Source organism: Cololabis saira, chromosome 6 (assembly GCF_033807715.1).
Source record: "Cololabis saira isolate AMF1-May2022 chromosome 6, fColSai1.1, whole genome shotgun sequence".
NCBI classification, from domain to species: domain Eukaryota; kingdom Metazoa; phylum Chordata; class Actinopteri; order Beloniformes; family Belonidae; genus Cololabis; species Cololabis saira.
Window position 1 is genome coordinate 49,299,447 of NC_084592.1, and position 17,172 is coordinate 49,316,618.

The 17,172-nt window shown below is 47.8% G+C and overlaps 1 protein-coding gene across 1 annotated transcript in view; it reads left to right on the forward strand.

The window, feature by feature from the left end:
* Positions 1 to 17,172, forward strand: part of LOC133446242 (cohesin subunit SA-2-like) — a 50,383-nt gene that overhangs the window by 9,232 nt on the left and 23,979 nt on the right. Inside the window, exons 8-19 of the mRNA XM_061724232.1 lie at positions 25 to 229; positions 1,022 to 1,170; positions 2,279 to 2,352; positions 2,442 to 2,565; positions 2,686 to 2,784; positions 4,348 to 4,427; positions 4,557 to 4,664; positions 6,637 to 6,742; positions 8,104 to 8,209; positions 8,572 to 8,675; positions 8,777 to 8,869; positions 8,945 to 9,031. Coding sequence (XP_061580216.1) covers positions 25 to 229; positions 1,022 to 1,170; positions 2,279 to 2,352; positions 2,442 to 2,565; positions 2,686 to 2,784; positions 4,348 to 4,427; positions 4,557 to 4,664; positions 6,637 to 6,742; positions 8,104 to 8,209; positions 8,572 to 8,675; positions 8,777 to 8,869; positions 8,945 to 9,031 — 1,335 coding nt within the window. The remainder of the gene's footprint in view (positions 1 to 24; positions 230 to 1,021; positions 1,171 to 2,278; positions 2,353 to 2,441; positions 2,566 to 2,685; positions 2,785 to 4,347; positions 4,428 to 4,556; positions 4,665 to 6,636; positions 6,743 to 8,103; positions 8,210 to 8,571; positions 8,676 to 8,776; positions 8,870 to 8,944; positions 9,032 to 17,172) is intronic.

The following is a 17,172-nucleotide window of genomic DNA, read 5'->3' on the forward strand; positions in this document are numbered from 1 at the left end:
CTCTGTTCCTCCGTGTCTCTGCAGGACACGGCCGAGTACCCTCTGGTGCAGTCCGGCCCGTACGGCCGCTGGTTCCACTCCGAGTTCTGCGACTTCGTCTCGGTCCTGGTGTCCCAGTGTCAGCGCGGCGTCCTGTTCGACGGCTACCTGATGAACACGCTGATCTCCCTGCTGACCGAGCTGTCGGACTCCTACATCCGGGCCTTCAGGCACACCTGTACGCTGGCAGGTGAGACACCTGTACGCTGGCAGGTGAGACACCTGTACGCTGACAGGTGAGACACCTGTACGCTGGCAGATGAGACACCTGCACGCTGGCAGGTGAGACACCTGTACGCTGGCAGGTGAGACACCTGTACGCTGGCATGTGAGACACCTGTACGCTGACAGGTGAGACACCTGTACGCAGGTGAGACACCTGTACGCTGGCATGTGAGACACCTGTACGCTGACAGGTGAGACACCTGTACGCAGGTGAGACACCTGTACGCAGGTGAGACACCTGTACGCTGGCAGGTGAGACACCTGTACGCTGGCAGGTGAGACACCTGTACGCTGGCAGGTGAGACACCTGTACGCTGGCAGGTGAGACACCTGTACGCTGGCAGGTGAGACACCTGTACGCTGACAGGTGAGACACCTGTACGCAGACAGGTGAGACACCTGTACGCTGGCAGATGAGACACCTGCACGCTGGCAGGTGAGACACCCGGGCCTTCAGGCACACCTGTACACTGGCAGGTGAGACAAAAGAGCGCTGAAAGTTCACGACTGCTTCAAACCGGAAACCGGAAATGCGTTGCTTCCAAGCGAACCAATCACAGCCCTCTCGTCTGCGTGTGGTCTGCGACCTCGACGCAGAGTTACAATTTTTGGGAGGTGACGTCAGTGACGGCGTGTGGTCTGCATTGACGCGTACCACACGCCGTAGGCACGGCGTCGTTTAGACGCAGAACCATAACTCAAGCTTAACCACCTCTCCTCCTCTCTGCTACTCTAACCAGCTCTCTCCTCCCATCAGCCGTGAAGCTGCTCACCGCCCTGGTGGGCGTCGCCCTCAGCCTGGCCGGCGGCGTGGAGAACAGCCAGAAGCTGTTGGACGTCCAGCAGACCAAGACGGGCAGACAGAGGAGCGCACAGCTGGACAAGATCCAGAGGAAGATCACCGAGGTAACGGGGGGGCGGGGGCCGGGGGGGCCTGGGGGGCCCGGGGGAGACGGGGGGGGTTGGTGTGAGAACGATTCCAACCTCATTATCAACAATTCATGTTGATAATCATAAAGATGGCTGTGCTAAGGAACTTTTAAATATTCTGGATAATTTTGGGCTTTACCAGCATGTCACAATCCAACACATAACAGAGGACACGTATTAGATTTAATTATCTTCCAAAGGTTTTAATATCTCAGAGGTTGTGGTGAACGATGTTGCTCTTTCTGATCACTACTGTGTTTAAAATGACCACCGTTGCCAATCCTATGAAAACACCTGTGCATTATTCACCCAGGGGTTTACACCATCACCAACCCTTCCCTCAGTTCTAGTTGATGACCTCGTTAACAGTTTCAGTTCCAATGTTGTGACTGTTATTGATTCTATCACCCGAATCATATTTGTCAGAGATTATTGATAGAAACAGTAATAATGTTTTCTGTGGTACAGACGGACAAACCCCACAGTCTCAATCCCCCCTGAACTGCTGTCTGAAATGGCCTGTAATGACTTTGCTGCCTTTTTCACAAACAAAATATTACAGATAAGTAGGGGTGTAACAATATATCGTGCCACGAAATTTCGTGATACAAAAACGTCATGATTTTTGGATAATGATATTGATGTGAATAATGATATTGATGTGAATAATGATATTGATCTGAATAATGATATTGATCTGAATAATGATATTGATGTGAATAATGATAATGATATTGATGTGAATAATGATATTGATCTGAATAATGATATTGTTGTGAATAATGATATTGATGTGAATAATGATATTGATGTGAATAATGATATTGATGTGAATAATGATATTGATGTGAATAATGATATTGATCTGAATAATGATATTGTTGTGAATAATGATATTGATGTGAATAATGATATTGTTGTGAATAATGATATTGATGTGAATAATATATTTGATGTGAATAATGATATTGATGTGAATAATGATATTGATCTGAATAATGATATTGATGTGAATAATGATATTGATCTGAATAATGATAATGATCTGAATAATGATGCCGATCCTCTGTTGTGTTTCACTCAGCTGCAGGAGCAGCAGGCGGAGGTGGAGAGCATGATGGACGTCGTCTTCAAGGGCGTGTTCCTCAAGAGATACCGGTAGGGAGGAGGGGGGGGCTGGAGAGAGTGTGTGTGTGTGTGTGTGTGTATATTCATATGTATGTGTGTGTGTGTGTGTGTTCATGCAGGGACGTGCTCCCGGAGATCCGGTCTCTCTGCGTGGAGGAACTGTCCTTGTGGATGAAGCTGAGCAGCTCCGTGTTCCTGAACGACAGTTACCTGAAGTACCTGGGCTGGATGCTGCACGACAAGGTGGGTGGAGGACCTGAGGGGGGGGGGGGGGGGGTAAAACCTGAGTCTAGACTGGACTCTGATCTGGTCTAGACCAGGTCCTGGTCTGACTCTGACCTGATCTTCTGCGTCTCCTTCCAGACGGCGGACGTGCGTCTCCGGAGCGTGGCGGGTCTCCAGAACCTCTACGGAGATTCTCTGCTGCTGCCCAAGCTGGACCTGTTCACCAGCCGCTTCAAGGTGCTGCTCCTCCTGGTCCTGGTCTGGTCTGGTCCTGGTCCTGGTCTACACCTGGTCCTGGTCCTGGTCTAAACTTGGTCCTGGTCTAGACCTGGTCCTGCTCAGACCTGGTCCTGGCCTAAAACAACGGTGTAACGCGGAACCATAAATCAGCCTTGAAGGTTTCACGCGAGCGCACGTAAAACTCATTTTATATATATAAAAAAAGTGCATCCAAGTGATCGCCGCGGCTTCGTGGCGCTCGAAACCCGGAGACTGCGTTGTGGGGGGGCTGATAAGAGGGGGGGGGGGGGGGGGGGGGGGAGGCGTTGAGTTGAGGGAGGTGTGGTTATCAGCAAGTGTGTGTGAGCGATGAGTCTGTGAAACTTCCCCAGAGCTGCTCTCAGCCAATGTCCTTGATGTTATCAGGCGGCTCGGTCAGTTCTGAAACAGGTCCACAGATGTTCCTGAGAGGGGAGGGTTAGTGGGGGCAGAGTCACCTTGTTTACATTCCACCAGGAAGATTGTGACTGGAGCGATCGGCCAAACCGCTCTGTCAAGGCCAGATTATAGGATCAACAATTATATTGAAAGAAAACAGGCAGACTCAATTTTCCGTCCGCCTTCAGTCTCTGGTTCATCAATGGCGACTCCAATCAGATGAATTTGTGATCAATTCAATTCCCTCCAAGCCGAGCTTCCAACTTCTCCAAGGTCTTATCCATCTTGCCAATGAACTCAAAGATGCCGCCAGCCTGCGATTCTGTTCAAGAATCACATCCAGCTTACGGTTTTGCTCCCCCAACGTTAAAGTCTGAGTGTTGATCACCTTGCTTGATCCTTCAGCCACGTCCGGCAGCTCTGAAAGAGCCAGAACAGCTGTCGACGACTTACGTGTTTGTCGATAGACTAGGAATCTCCCCACTCCAATTAGAAGAAATCCTGCTATCATAAATCCAATTATGAAGCATCTTCAACGTCCTCGACAGACAGAATCACCAAACACAACGGCTTCCAATGTTTCCAGGAATCCATTGTGTATCCAGCAAAAAATGTCCCATCGGGGCAGGAGGGCTCCCTTACCCCCTGACTTCTCGTCGCAAAAATTTGGTCAATTGTGCTGAGAGACCAGTTAATCAATTCCATGATTGTAGAGTTTCGGAGGAGTGAAAAGGAGAGGCTCTAAAAAGACAAGACAGGAGAAAAAGCAGCGGCAGGGCAGATAGGGAGCGAGAGGGAGCAGAAAAGCGTCCGCCTTCACCGAGAGACGGAAGATGCAAATACAGTCATCATGTAGTTTGCATTAACCATTAATGGTAGAAAGTGGGCGTGTAGAGGGCGGGGTATGAGGCGAATTCACCTGCGCAACCTTCCAGCTGGACTGTGGTTTATAAAGCGAACATTGCGTGCACACCGTTTTATAAATCCAGATTTTTTTTTGCACACGCCATTTTTGGCTTTTGGGTTTACGTGCACTTATAGTATGAATCCTACACACTCTTTTATAAATGAGGCCCAGAACCTCATAACCTGAGTTTGTTCCAGGACCGGATGATCTCCAGAACTAACCTGTGTTTGTTCCAGGACCGGATGATCTCCATGACGCTGGACAAGGACAACGAGGTGGCGCTGCAGACGCTGAAGCTGCTGCTGAACATCTCCAGGTGGGACATCCATGAGTCTGCTCTTCTTTCTGCTCTTCTTCATCCACACGTCTGCTCTTCTTCATCACCGTCTGCTCTTCTTCATCCTGACGTTCTTCTCTTCTGTGTCTCCACGGTTCTTAACTGCAGGACGTCTGATGATCTTCTCTCCGAGGACGACTACCAGCAGCTCCTGCAGCTGGTTTACTCGTCACAGCGCCCTCTAGCGGCGGTGGCGGGGGAGCTGCTCTACTCCAGGTACCGTCACCTCCGTCACCTCCGTCACTAAAAACACCTCCGTCACCTCCGTCACTAAAAACACCTCCGTCACCTCCGTCACCTCCGTCACTAAAAACATCTCCGTCACCTCCGTCACTAAAAACACCTCCGTCACCGGGAGAACAACGACCCGCCGGGTTTCTGCAGCAGATCTGGTTTGTGGTTCCCAGGTTGAACCACATTTAAATTACTGTAATATTTATTTGGTGTAATACTTACTTATCCTAGTCATCTAAAAAAATAAGAAGTTTTACTGAAAAAAATGATCCGTTTCATCTCCTGGACTGGATTTAACTCACCAACTCGCCACCTGTTTGCCCACTATGGTATCAGCATCAGAATCAGGAAAAGCTTTATTGCCAGGTCAGACATAAATCAGAGAACTTGACTCCGGTTCACACCGATGGCACCATTGATACGGACGCCATTTTTTAGAGGAAGGATGACACTGGGATGGAGGAGGAGGGAAAAAAAAGGATCTTCACACTGTGTATTAATACCTGGTGTCAAGGTGCAAAAAAACACCTCAGCACAGAAAAGCAACATACACACAACGGAACAACATCATAGCTTGTGGGTATCGGGGGGGGGGGGGGATCCCGGCACAGTTCATCCAAGTGAGGGCCACGGCAGCGTGGCGCTCGAACCCGACGTCCGTGTCAGGGGGGCTGATAAGAGGGGAGCCAGGGAAGGCGTTGAAGATGGTGGGGGGGGGTTGTGTGGTTATGTCCTTGATGTTATCAGCAGCTCGGTCAGTTCTGCAACAGGGTCCGCAGGTGTTCGTGGGAGAGGGGAGGGTTAGTGGGGGCAGAGCCATCTTGTTTACATTCCACCAGGAAGATTGTGACCAAGGGCGATCTGCAATTGTGCTGAGAGACCAGTTGATCAATTCCATAATTGTAAATTTCGGAGGAGTGAAAAGAAGAGAATTCTGAAGACGAGACAAGCAACAGCAGAGAAGGTTGATAAGGAGAGGAACAGAAAAAGCGTCCGCCTTCGCTGAGAGCCGGAAGAAGAAGTTCTTCACCTTAAAGAATAGAACTACTTCCATAATGCCTGTACAATTTATCAGGTGGTCTCAGGTTTGAATCACAGACTAACTCAACTCATCCCAATCTCCATTGGTCCCCAGCACACGCACAATACGAGACATAAACACCTTATTGTAGGAAAACAACGTAAACTTGTGGGAACAAGTATGAGTGTTGTGTGTCGGGGAAACACAGATCTGGAACGAGTTGAATGAGCCTTAAAAAGTCACAGTCCATCTGCAGATTCAAACGCCAGTTAAAGAAACAATTGTTAAGCTCATATATATAAATGTAACTCCGGGATCACAAAATGTTTCATGTTAAGTGTTTGTAATGTTATGTCGTAATGTAAGTGGTAGTCTAGTGTAAAGTGCATGTTGTATTGTTAAGTGTGTATACAGGACTGTCTCAGAAAATTAGAATATTGTGATAAAGTTCTTTATTTTCTGTAATGCAATTAAAATAACAAAAAAGTCATACATTCTGGATTCATTACAAATCAACTGAAATATTTCAAGCCTTTTATTATTTTAATATTGCTGATTATGGCTTACAGTTTAAGATTAAGATTCACAGAATATTCTAATTTTTTGAGATAGGATATTTGAGTTTTCTTAAACTGTAAACCATGATCAGCAATATTAAAATAATAAAAGGCTTGCAATATTTCAGTTGATTTGTAATGAATCCAGCATGGATGACATTTTGGTTTTTGTAATTGCATTACAGAAAATCACAATATTCTAATTTTCTGAGACAGTCCTGTATAAGTGTAAGTGCATGTATGTATTCCTGTCTAATGTGTGTGTGTGTGTGTGTGTGTGTGTGTGTGTGTGTGTGTGTGTGTGTGTGTGTGTGTGTGTGTGTGTGTGTGTTGTGTGTGTGTGTGTGTGTGTGTGTGTGTGTGAATAAATAAATAGGTTGCTGGCTGCTGGAACTGCTGGAGCTGCTGGTGGAGAACGGTCTGAAGAGCAGCAGAAGTTCTCGCGGCTGAAGGCTCTGCTGAGCTTCTACCAGGAGTCGGAGGTGAAGACCGTCACACGTCCTGGTTCTGAACCGTTACTCTGGCAGCAGGACAAACGTGACTAGGGCTGAAACCATTCCTCCAATAATATTCCAGTAATTCATTACAAAAAATGATGGAGGAATGTTCTCTGCCTCGAGGAATCGTTTAATTTTGCCGGTATTTGGCCCGGACTAGGTTTAATGCGTCAACTCGCTGACGCCGCGCACGTATAGGAAGAAGAAAGAGGAGGATATGTTTGGTTTTAACTAAAAGAAAAGGCATAAAATGTCCCTCCAAAAGTGTGGGAGACGACTGTCGATGCATTTAATCTGTAAAAACACAGAGCTGTAGAGCGATGAGGGTGAAAAATAAAAACGTAATAAAGCTAACTGGGTAGTTTTCAACAACACTGCCAAAACTCAAAATCTTATACTTTAACTTAAAACTTAACTAGAATTTAAAATGTGCTTGACACAAATGAAAGTTTCATTGAAACACGAGGGAAAAACACCTACATTTTTAAGTGATGTGTGTTATCAGGTGTAATGGCATTTTTAGGTTAGAAATAAGAACATTTCTTGGTAAGATCCTTAGTTTTTTGAGTGAAGGCAGTGAATTTGGTCGACTGGTGTAAGTTCAGGGTTTTTAAATGCTGTTGAGGAATTTATCAAACCAGTTCAGAAGTCCGCTTTGTGGTATAGTGAGTTTTTATTCAGCAAGCCGGCGGTGGGCGGATCTACACAGACCAAAGTCTGGTTGATATGCCGACCCAGATTGATTTGGCCACAAGGTTTTTATACAAAAGTTCAATCAACAATGACAGGAATAAACCAGCCCAGTGAGAGACAGTCAGAGGTGTGATCCTTAAGCTTTGGGACCACCCCTGAGGGATCAGGAAGTCCATATATGGTATTGTCTCTGTAGGGTCTGGAAGTCGAATCCACTCCCCCGGTGCCTGTCTCAGCAGGGATGCAAGACGCAGGAACTTGTGTGAGACAATAGGCCACAGACGAAAATCACCCCGTGGGGTGCTCTAGTGTTCCAAGTCTGTTTGAGGCAACTTCCAAGGTGTGATAGGAAGTTGAAGCTACTTAAAAGGTGTTGAGTCCAGTTCAAAGCCCTGCAGGAGGTAGGACTGGGGCAACCTGCAAGGCGTCGTTGTCCCTGCAGGGGGGCCAAGCTGTCACAATGCTTCATCAATGCACATGAACCTACTGTATAGGGTATAATTTAGTCTTAGTGATGTCAATTAACATCTAACATCTTATGTATATTTATAATCGCTCTTTAACTAAACAAAAATACATTTTATCCGATTACTCGATTAATGGATGTAATTTTCAGTAGAATACTGGATTACTAAAGTATTGTGTTGTTGCAGCTGCACAAGCACGTGGTTTACCTGGTGGACGCTCTCTGGGATTGTGGTGGAGATCTGCTGAAGGACTGGCCCACGTTCACGTCCCTGCTGCTGCAGGAGCCCTCAGGTAACTCATGTAACTCAGGTAGCTCAGGTAACTCAGGTAACTCAGGTAACTCAGTTAACTCAGGTAACTCAGGTAACTCAGGTAACTCAAGTAACTGGCCCGGGTTCACGTCCCTGCTGCTGCAGGAGCCCTCAGGTAACTCAGGTAGCTCAGGTAACTCAGGTAACTTAAACTCCAGGTTCATCAGACAATACTTTCTGCTTTCTATAAATGTGTACGTTAGTGTTCTCAGGTTTTAACGTACGTTAGTGTTCTCAGGTTTTAACGTACGTTTCTGTTCTCAGGTTTTCACGTACGTTTGTGTTCTCAGGTTTTCACGTACGTTTCTGTTCTCAGGTTTTCACGTACGTTTGTGTCCTCAGGCTTCGCGCCGACAGAAGAGGAGCTGCTCGTGGAGATCCTGGTGGCGTCGGTGCGTCAGGCCTCAGAAGGACCGGTTCTGGCCGGCCGGAGCGGAGCCAAGAAGGTCAGTGCATCACAAACCCCCCCACCCCCCCCAGCCTGGAGATGTGCAGGTTTACCCAGGTGAACTGTGGATAAACTGTGGATAAACTGTGGATGCTGCAGGTGATGAACGCCAGGGAGAAGAAGACTCACATGGAGGACGGTCTGAGGATCACGGAGCATCTGCTGGGGGTTCTTCCTCCGCTCCTCTCCAAGGTTCTGATCCTCCCAGCGTTGGTTTCAGATCTCTGCTGCCGTGATGCTGACGATCTGTGTGATGATTCTCTGCAGTTCTCGCGTCGCGCCGAAGCCGTCGCCGCCTTGATGAGAATCCCCCAGTTCTTCCTGCCGGAGAGTCCAGAGGCCTCCAACACACAGGTCATTATTATTACTATTATTATTATTATTAGAGTAGAACACACAGGTCATTATGAATGAATGAATGAATGAATAGCCTTTATTGTTGCCGGTCTGGCGTCCCAGCACAGTGAGATGAAAACCAGTACAACCAGTACAACCATCAGGACACAGACAAAACAAATAACATAAGACATGAGTCAACTGGCGAGAACAGATCAAAATAAGGATGACATTGGGGAGGGAGGAGGGAAAAAAAAGGCATACTCATACTGTGTGTAAATACACAGTGTGAAAGTGCAAAAAAACACCTCTGCACAGAAAGCAACATGACAAATTTAACATCACAAGACTTGAGTTGAGGGAGGTGTGTTTATCAGTAAGTGTGTGTGTAGCGATGAGTCCGTGAACTTCGCCCAGAGCTGCTCTCAGCCAATGTCCTTGATGTTATCAGACGGCTCGGTCAGTTCTGAAACAGGTCCACAGATGTTCCTGAGAGGGGAGGGCTAGTGGGGGCAGAGCCACCTTGTTTACATTCCACCAGGGAGATTGTGACCAGACTGATCGACCAAAAACCGCTCTGTCAAGGCCAGATTATAGAATCAACAATTATATTGAAAACAGGCAGACTCAGTAATTTTCCATCAGCCTTCAGTCTCTGGTTCATCAATGGCGACTCCAATCAGACGAATTAGTGATCACTTCCCGCCAAGCTGAGCTTCCAACTTCTCCAAGGTCTTCTCCATCTTACCAATGAGCTCAAAGACGCCGCCAGCCAGCGATTCTGTTCAAGAATCACATCCAGCTTACGGCCTTTCTCCCCCAACGTTAAAGTCTGAGTGTTCGGATGTTTTAGGTTTGCCCTCCGAATGGGCGGCAGGCAGCACACAAATGGCAACAACTCGTGCTTCTATTTGTTGGTTTTTTATTTTCCACAAATTGCACAGGTTATAAACCTGAGGAAACAAATAATATAATCAGAATATAATAAAGAATATAATAATTCATCAGAATAGATCATCAGAAATGAGAATGTATTTAACTATTATAAAGGCTTTCCCACAATAAAGTATCCTATTAAGCATTTACTTAATGTAAAGAAATATTCTTTATCCCAAACAAACATTCAATCATTTTAAATAATTAAATAATGATAAACATTTTAACTCAGTATTATTTTAGAAAACCCATTAATCATTAATTCAGAAACCTAGAAACCTAGTAACATTTCATCAATGCAAATCCATTTAAACTTTATTTAATTTAGACTATATACTATGCCAATCAAACATAACATAACAATTTATTTTTACTACAATTGTTATTATTTATTTATTTTCATAGTTATTTATTTTATATATATATGTAATAATTATTATTATCATCATTCGATTTAATTTTGAATGTTACATGCTGAACAATGATAGCAATAATTATGTCAAACAATTGAACTTTCTTGCATGTTTCCATGCGCGGCGATTCCAAACTACATTTCCCACAATGCCTAGCGTTGGTGACGTCACAGAGCTACTCGCGAGCCCCGGAAGGAGGCAGAATCAAACGCTGTTATGAATGAAAGTTTACAAACACCGACAGCGCAACAATGCAACACCAAACGGGAACAATCACAACACCTTTCAAAACGGATTATACAGATCAAAACGCTACAAGGCTATGAGAGCAATCAGCAGTTTGGAAAGGTAAGAACAAGTACACATACCGATGGCTTGTGAGCTCCTGTCATGTCAACGTTCGGTCCATCAATGATAGCCTACCGTGGACTCCATTCATAGCCAGCTCAGCATAGACTGCGCACGCGCACACACTGCATCCATTGCACACGGCCAAAAAGCAGCGAAACCACTCCTCTGAACACATTATTTGAATATTGTTTTGTTCTCACGTTAAATAAACTATAATGTTAATGGTTTTAATCAAGAATATAATATGGATTAATCAGTTTTTTAAATCTTCAAGGCCAAAATCTTAACACCTCCCACTTGGCCGAGTGATCAAAGATCCAAAGAGGCCACATAACCATACTTCAACTTAAAGTCCAACCTTCATAGGTATAAGCTAAACTAAGAATCTTTTTTTTTTTTTTCCTTTTTTCAAAGTCTCAAGCACAACTTCACTAGGGAGGTAGATTCCACCACCTTTCCTCCCACTGAGTGTAGGTTTTCCCTTGAACCACTCAGCCGCCTCCCAGGGTTACCCGCTAACTAAACAGTTCACAGAGTCTTTTGGGTACCCGTGGTGAGGACTTAGTTTACCTCTTTCTGGTCTTCAACAGGAATCAGTACCACCAGCCGTCGTACATCTCTCCGAAGGACGATGGTCGTGGGTAGAGTACAGTCTGTCTCCCGGGCTCTGGATACGTAGGGGGCAGGAAGTCCTAGGCAGGTTGTCACATCTGCGTCCCGGACAACCCCTTTCGCGTCCGGATACGTTGAGACGATGCGTCCGAGCCGGAATTGTCCTCTCAGGGCGTTCTGGTCTGCGATCCAAACCAGATCTCCAATCTTGACGCTCCGCTCTGTTCGATGCCACTTGTGTCGGATAAACAAGTTTGGGCCTGCTAGCTCGCTCCACTTTGCCCAGAACTTGTCAACACCAGCTTGGACAGCCCTCAACCTGCGCCAGGGGTGGGTTTCCACGTCGATCCCGTGCATGTCTCCTCCTTGACCGGTGCGTCCTAGGATAAGGGAGTTGGGAGTCAGGTACTCCACTGTGTCCTCTTGCTCCTGTGCCTTGGCATCGATGGGCCGCTCGTTGGTTAAGTTGGCAGCTGAGTAGAGGAGGGTCTGGAACTCCCCCCAGGTGTAGCAGCCTGTTGTTCCGCCAAGGCTGTTAAGAGCTCTCTTGATCAGTTTGACAGCCGCCTCTGCTGCTCCATTCCTGTGGGGCGAGTCAGCTGGATGAAAGTCCCACTGCCATGCAGTACCGTTTTTTCCTGCCACATCCTTGACCGATGCCCTCTGTAGACAGGCGAGGTACCTGTGTAGTTCTTTTAGTGCCGGCTTAGCACCCACAAAGTTAGTGCCTCTGTCTGACCATAACTTCCTGGGGTGCCCCCTCAGCGCAGTGAATCGGGAGAAAGCCTGAAGGAAGCTCTCGGAAGAGAGGTCGTCAACGAGATCAGCGTGGACAGCCCTGGAAGCCATGCAGCAATACACGACTCCCCAGACTTTTTTCTTGGTTCTTTTCTTTACGGCGTCCCTCACCTCGAAGGGGCCGAAAAGGTCCAGTGTGGTATACTCGAAAGGATTTGCTCTGCTGGTACGCTCCTGAGGGAGGTCACTCATTACTTGCTGGCACAACTTGGCTCTTTGCTTTTTGCAAGTGATGCACTCATTAACCACCTTCTTGACAGTCCTTCTCCCTTGTACCACCCAGGCTTTTCTTCTTGTGCGCAGCAATGTGGCTGCAACGCCTTCATGATTTGTCTCATGAGCTTCTCGAGCCAGCAACGTCCCTAGCCATGATTTGAAGGGAATCAAAGGTACGGCTGCTCTGTCTTCATTCCAAGACTGGACTCTCCCGCCGCAATGGAGGAGACCGGTGTTGCGGTCTCTAGCCACAACTAGGCGGTTCAGAGTTGTGTCTCGAAAGTCTACACCGGCTTGAGCTGCAATGGCCAGGTCTTGGAAAGCCAGTGATCTTTCTTGTGCAGAGAGTTCAGACATCCTCGCCTCCCACTTTGCAGACTCTGAGGCTTGGTCTAGTTTATTCAGCCAGGATTCTGCCGCTCTTCTGACCCAGGCTACAGTGCTACATAGTTTTGACAAGCTACTGAACCGTTTGGGCTCAACAAGTCGCACAAGACCCAAGGCCCAGGGTTTCCTCTTCAGTCTCTCTGCCGATGGAGTGGGACCTTGGCCTTTTGGTGATGAAATGTCTCCCATGTTTGTTCCAGAGTCAGTGCTTGAGGGATCTGAGGCCTTCTGTGACTGAGCCCTTGTGACGACAGCCGAGAACGCCTTTCTCTGCAGTCTTTTGATGTCATCAGCGACATTGGTCAGGATTTCACTGGCCATCTCCACAGGCCACTCAGATTCAGGCAATCTCAGGAATTCTGGACCTTGTTGCCACTCTGACTCTTGGTCGAGCTCCTCGGGACTTGCTCCCCTTGTGAGGATGTCTGCTATATTGTGGTTTCCATCAACCCACTTCCAGTCTTCTACTGATCCAGCCATTTGGATCTCTCCAATTCGGTTGGCGAAAAAAGTCTGATAGCCATAACTATCCTTTTGTATTGCTCCCAGGATAGTTTGGCTATCCACTAGGTGGACCCAGTGTGTGACTTTGATGCGGCAATGCTTTTCAAAGTATTTCTTCAGACGAACTGCGAAGACAGCGCCACATAGCTCGGCTTTAATCACGTCCCCTTTCTGGTCGAGGGGAGTCAGTTTGGCCTTTGACTCAACCAACCTTATGATGACCCCATCTTGTGTCTCCCAACGAAGGTAAAGCACAGCACCATAGGAAGCCTCACTCCCATCTGAGAATGTGACTCCTACTGGTTGGCCTTTTGCTCCGAGAGGTGTGAGGCTTCTCTCAAACTTGATTTGGCCAAGTCGCACGTACTCCTCGAACAGTCTAATGGAAGCCTCTCTCAGTTTTGGTGAGAGTGGGTCATCCCAGGTGTCTTTAGTTGGGTTGCTTGCTTCTTGGTAGGACTGCCTCACGAGCATGGCTCCTTTCTGCTTAGCAGGCGTGGCAAGTCCAATAGGGTCGTAGAACCCAGCGACCTGGCTTAGTAGGACTCGACGGGTCAAGGGGTCTGGAGTGTTACTTCTGACTTCACCTTCATGTAAATCAATTCCCGTCCTCATCTTCCCTCGCTTCTTTGAGAAGTTGATAGATGTCATTATCCGAAGCTTGTCAGACTCTGGTTCGTAACCGACTCCTAGCGCCTTGCTCTCCTCTTCACTCATCTGGTTGGGTAGCACCAGAGTTTTGGGCGCAGTCACAATTGTCTTGTCGATGGGGTTGGCTGCAGTTCCTGACCTCCCACTTTGACCAGAGAAGAGCCACGGTTTCAGGGAGAAGCCTCCAGCTTTTAAGATCTCTTCGACCCCTGTGGTGATCTTCTCTAGTGTCTTGATGTTGTCGTGGGATGTCAATATGTCATCGACATAACTGTCTTCTACCAAAACTCTGCGTTCTTCCTCCATGGCCGTGAACTGGGGCAGGTTTGCCGTTTCTCTCATGGCTACCTGAGCAATGCACCCAGCAGGTTTATCACCGATGTTGACCCTCACAACGGCGAAGACTTCGATCTCATCCTCTGGGTTGTCTCTCCAGAGGAATCGATGTAGGTGGACTTCCTTGTCTTTCAGCCACACTGAGTTATACATTTTGCGCACGTCACCTAGTGCAGCGCACAACCCAGTTCTGAACCTCAAAAGGACTCCTCTTATTGGATTCAGGACGTCTGGTCCCTTGTGTAGAAGGTCATTCAAACTCACCCCCAGGAACTCTTGGCTACTGTTCCACACGATTCTCACGGGGGTGGTTGAAGAGTGAGGATTTGGAGCGACAAGATGGCTTATGTACCAGCGCGGTCCCTCCCAGTTATCGAGTTCCTCTTCAGTGAGTTTAGTGGCAGCTCCCCTTGATACCATCTCGCGGATCTGCTCTTTGTACGCAGCCTTCCACTCGGGATCCCTCTCAAGACGTTTCTCCGTGTTGCGGAAAGTTGCCTCCACTGCACGTCTGTTGTCAGGAAGCGTTGCAGGGTCTCCTTTCCAGGGGTAGGATGCGTCCCAATGAGGGGATTCACTGTGCTTGTCTGCTTGGACATAGGTAAGGCATCCTTTGATCTTCTCAAGGTCTCTTTCCTCTCCTAGAGTCATTTCTTTGCCTCCAGGGGGACATCTCCCGCACTTGCATCCACCACATTGAGGGACGCATGCAGCGCCGACACTGTCCCACTTGAACCAGTCAATCAGGTCTTTGTTTGTAGCAGCTGCCGTACTGCGGACAACTGGCACTCGAGCTCCTGTCTGGACATGGTTAGGAGCCTCAAGGATCTCTCTGTAGGCCCCTGAGGCGGTCCTCATTGTTCGTGCGAAGTGAGTTTCAGACCTGCGTACTGCTAGGTCTATCACTTCGAAGAGGTCAGGATGACTTCCACCGACCGTTTTCCCCAGGGGACCGTCCCAAAGGACGAGATCTCCCTCGATTTGAACAGGCTGTGGAACCAAGCGACCCTCTCGATGACTAATCAGCAGGTCAATCTTCTCAGGGCGGACCAAGTCATTTGCTCTGACATTTGGGAAGAATTTTTGCAGTTGCTGTGGCGTGACTGCCTGGTTGACCTGAGCAATGCTTTCCAAGCCATAACAGAGGAGCTTGTGCTCCGCCACTGTCCCTTTGGGAGTCTTTACTCGTAGTCTCAGGGAGTACCTTTTGGTAGCGACTGTCTTCTCCATTCCTCCAACACCTTGTACAAACAACTTGATGTTTTCACCTTTTAGCTGTAGACGTTCTGCTGCTTCGTGTGAGATGTAATTTGTATCTGATGCAAGATCAATCAACGTGCCGATCAGTTGGCCTGAGTTCGTAGTGGCCTTGAGTAGCATCATAACAACTGGGTACTCTCTTGGTTCACTTTCGGTGCTGCTGCACACGGTCGTCGAGATTTTGTTCGAGAAAGCTTCTTTGAACTCTGCTATCATTTCAGGGGGAAGTTTTGACATTAGTTCCTCCTGTTTCTCTGTCAGTCCCAGTCCCTTTTTCTCTGCTTTTGCACCACTCTTCTTGTCTTTGTTGGTCTGTGGGATTGGGCAGAGCAAATAGTTGTGGTCTGAAGATCCCCTTTTACGGCAGTCCTCCTTTGAGCAGAGAAACCTTTGAGTGCAGCTGCTGTCTTCACCATGCACACGTAAACACTTGAAGCATGATCCAGACCTTCTCAGCTGAGCCTTCTTGCTCGACAGGTTCATCTTCTTGAAGACTTTGCAGGCAAACAGTCTCCCACCATGCTCCTCGTCTCCACAAGCGATGCACGAGCTTGGATGAGAGTCTTTTGGGGTGTTTCCAGACGTAGCTTTGGTAAAAGCTTTCCTCTCTTTATTCTTTTCCTTCCATTTCTCAGGATATTCAGGTGAACTAAGCTGCAGCTGCTCCAACTCCTCGAGAATGTCCTCCTGCTTTCTTAGGTACTGCAGTAGGCAATCAAAGTGGTTGCGTGATGAGAACCCGCTCGCAGGGTCACTCTTATGTGTTAGCCACTTTTCCTTCATGGAGTCGGGCAGCTTGCTCTCAATAGACTGTGCCACCACCCGAGTCTTCACAGCATCTTCCTCCCCCAGTACTTGGAGATCACGCAACGCTCTCTCCACAGCCTGGATCAATTCGATCGTCTTCCTAGGGTTGTTGCCCTTTACAGGAGGAAGTCCGTGAACCTCTCTTGAGATGAGCAGCACAATCCTAGGCTTGTTCCCGTATTTGTTGTCTAGTAGTCTGAACACGTCGTCAGTGGATCCGCAGCTTGACAGCACAAGGTCTCTCTTGACTTTCTCATCCAGGCTGCCTAGGAGATGGAATTTCCTCACATTGTCCAACCCATATGGGTTTCCAAGCTGCTGAAGATCCTCCCACTCAGCTTTCCACCGGTAGTAATCTCTTATGTTACCGGAAAACATGGGTAGGCGTGCTCTCTCTAGAGTGATGTGGGGCTTGAAGTTGTAGGCCCCAGGAGGCGTGCCAGAACCAGCTTGCAGTGCGGTTGAGATGGTATGTCGTGAGCTTGACTGAGCACCATGGGGCAGATTTGAGGGCATAGTTTGAAAGCCTTGAGGCTGCATGTCGTGGACAGGGGTTTGAGTCTCTGTTTGGACAGACGGGTCAGGGTCTGGGTGAGCCGTCGTGGGCTGCTCAATGGCGTTGCCCTGCATTTTGTCCTGGTTTTTATCCTCAACATCTGGCTCCGCCTGCTTTTTGTCCTCCTCCTCGTCGTCCTCGTCCCGGCTCCAGCCACGCCACGCCCACCTGTCTGACAGGTTTTCCTGTCTTCTCTTCAGTTTCCTGGTTCGGTTCCTTGCCTCAGTCAACTTGGGTCTCGGAACACAGTCCATCCATTCATTGACTAATCTAGTGCATTCAAAGATCTCCCGTTCCAGTTCTCTAATTCCCAGCTCGCGATCCCTCCGATT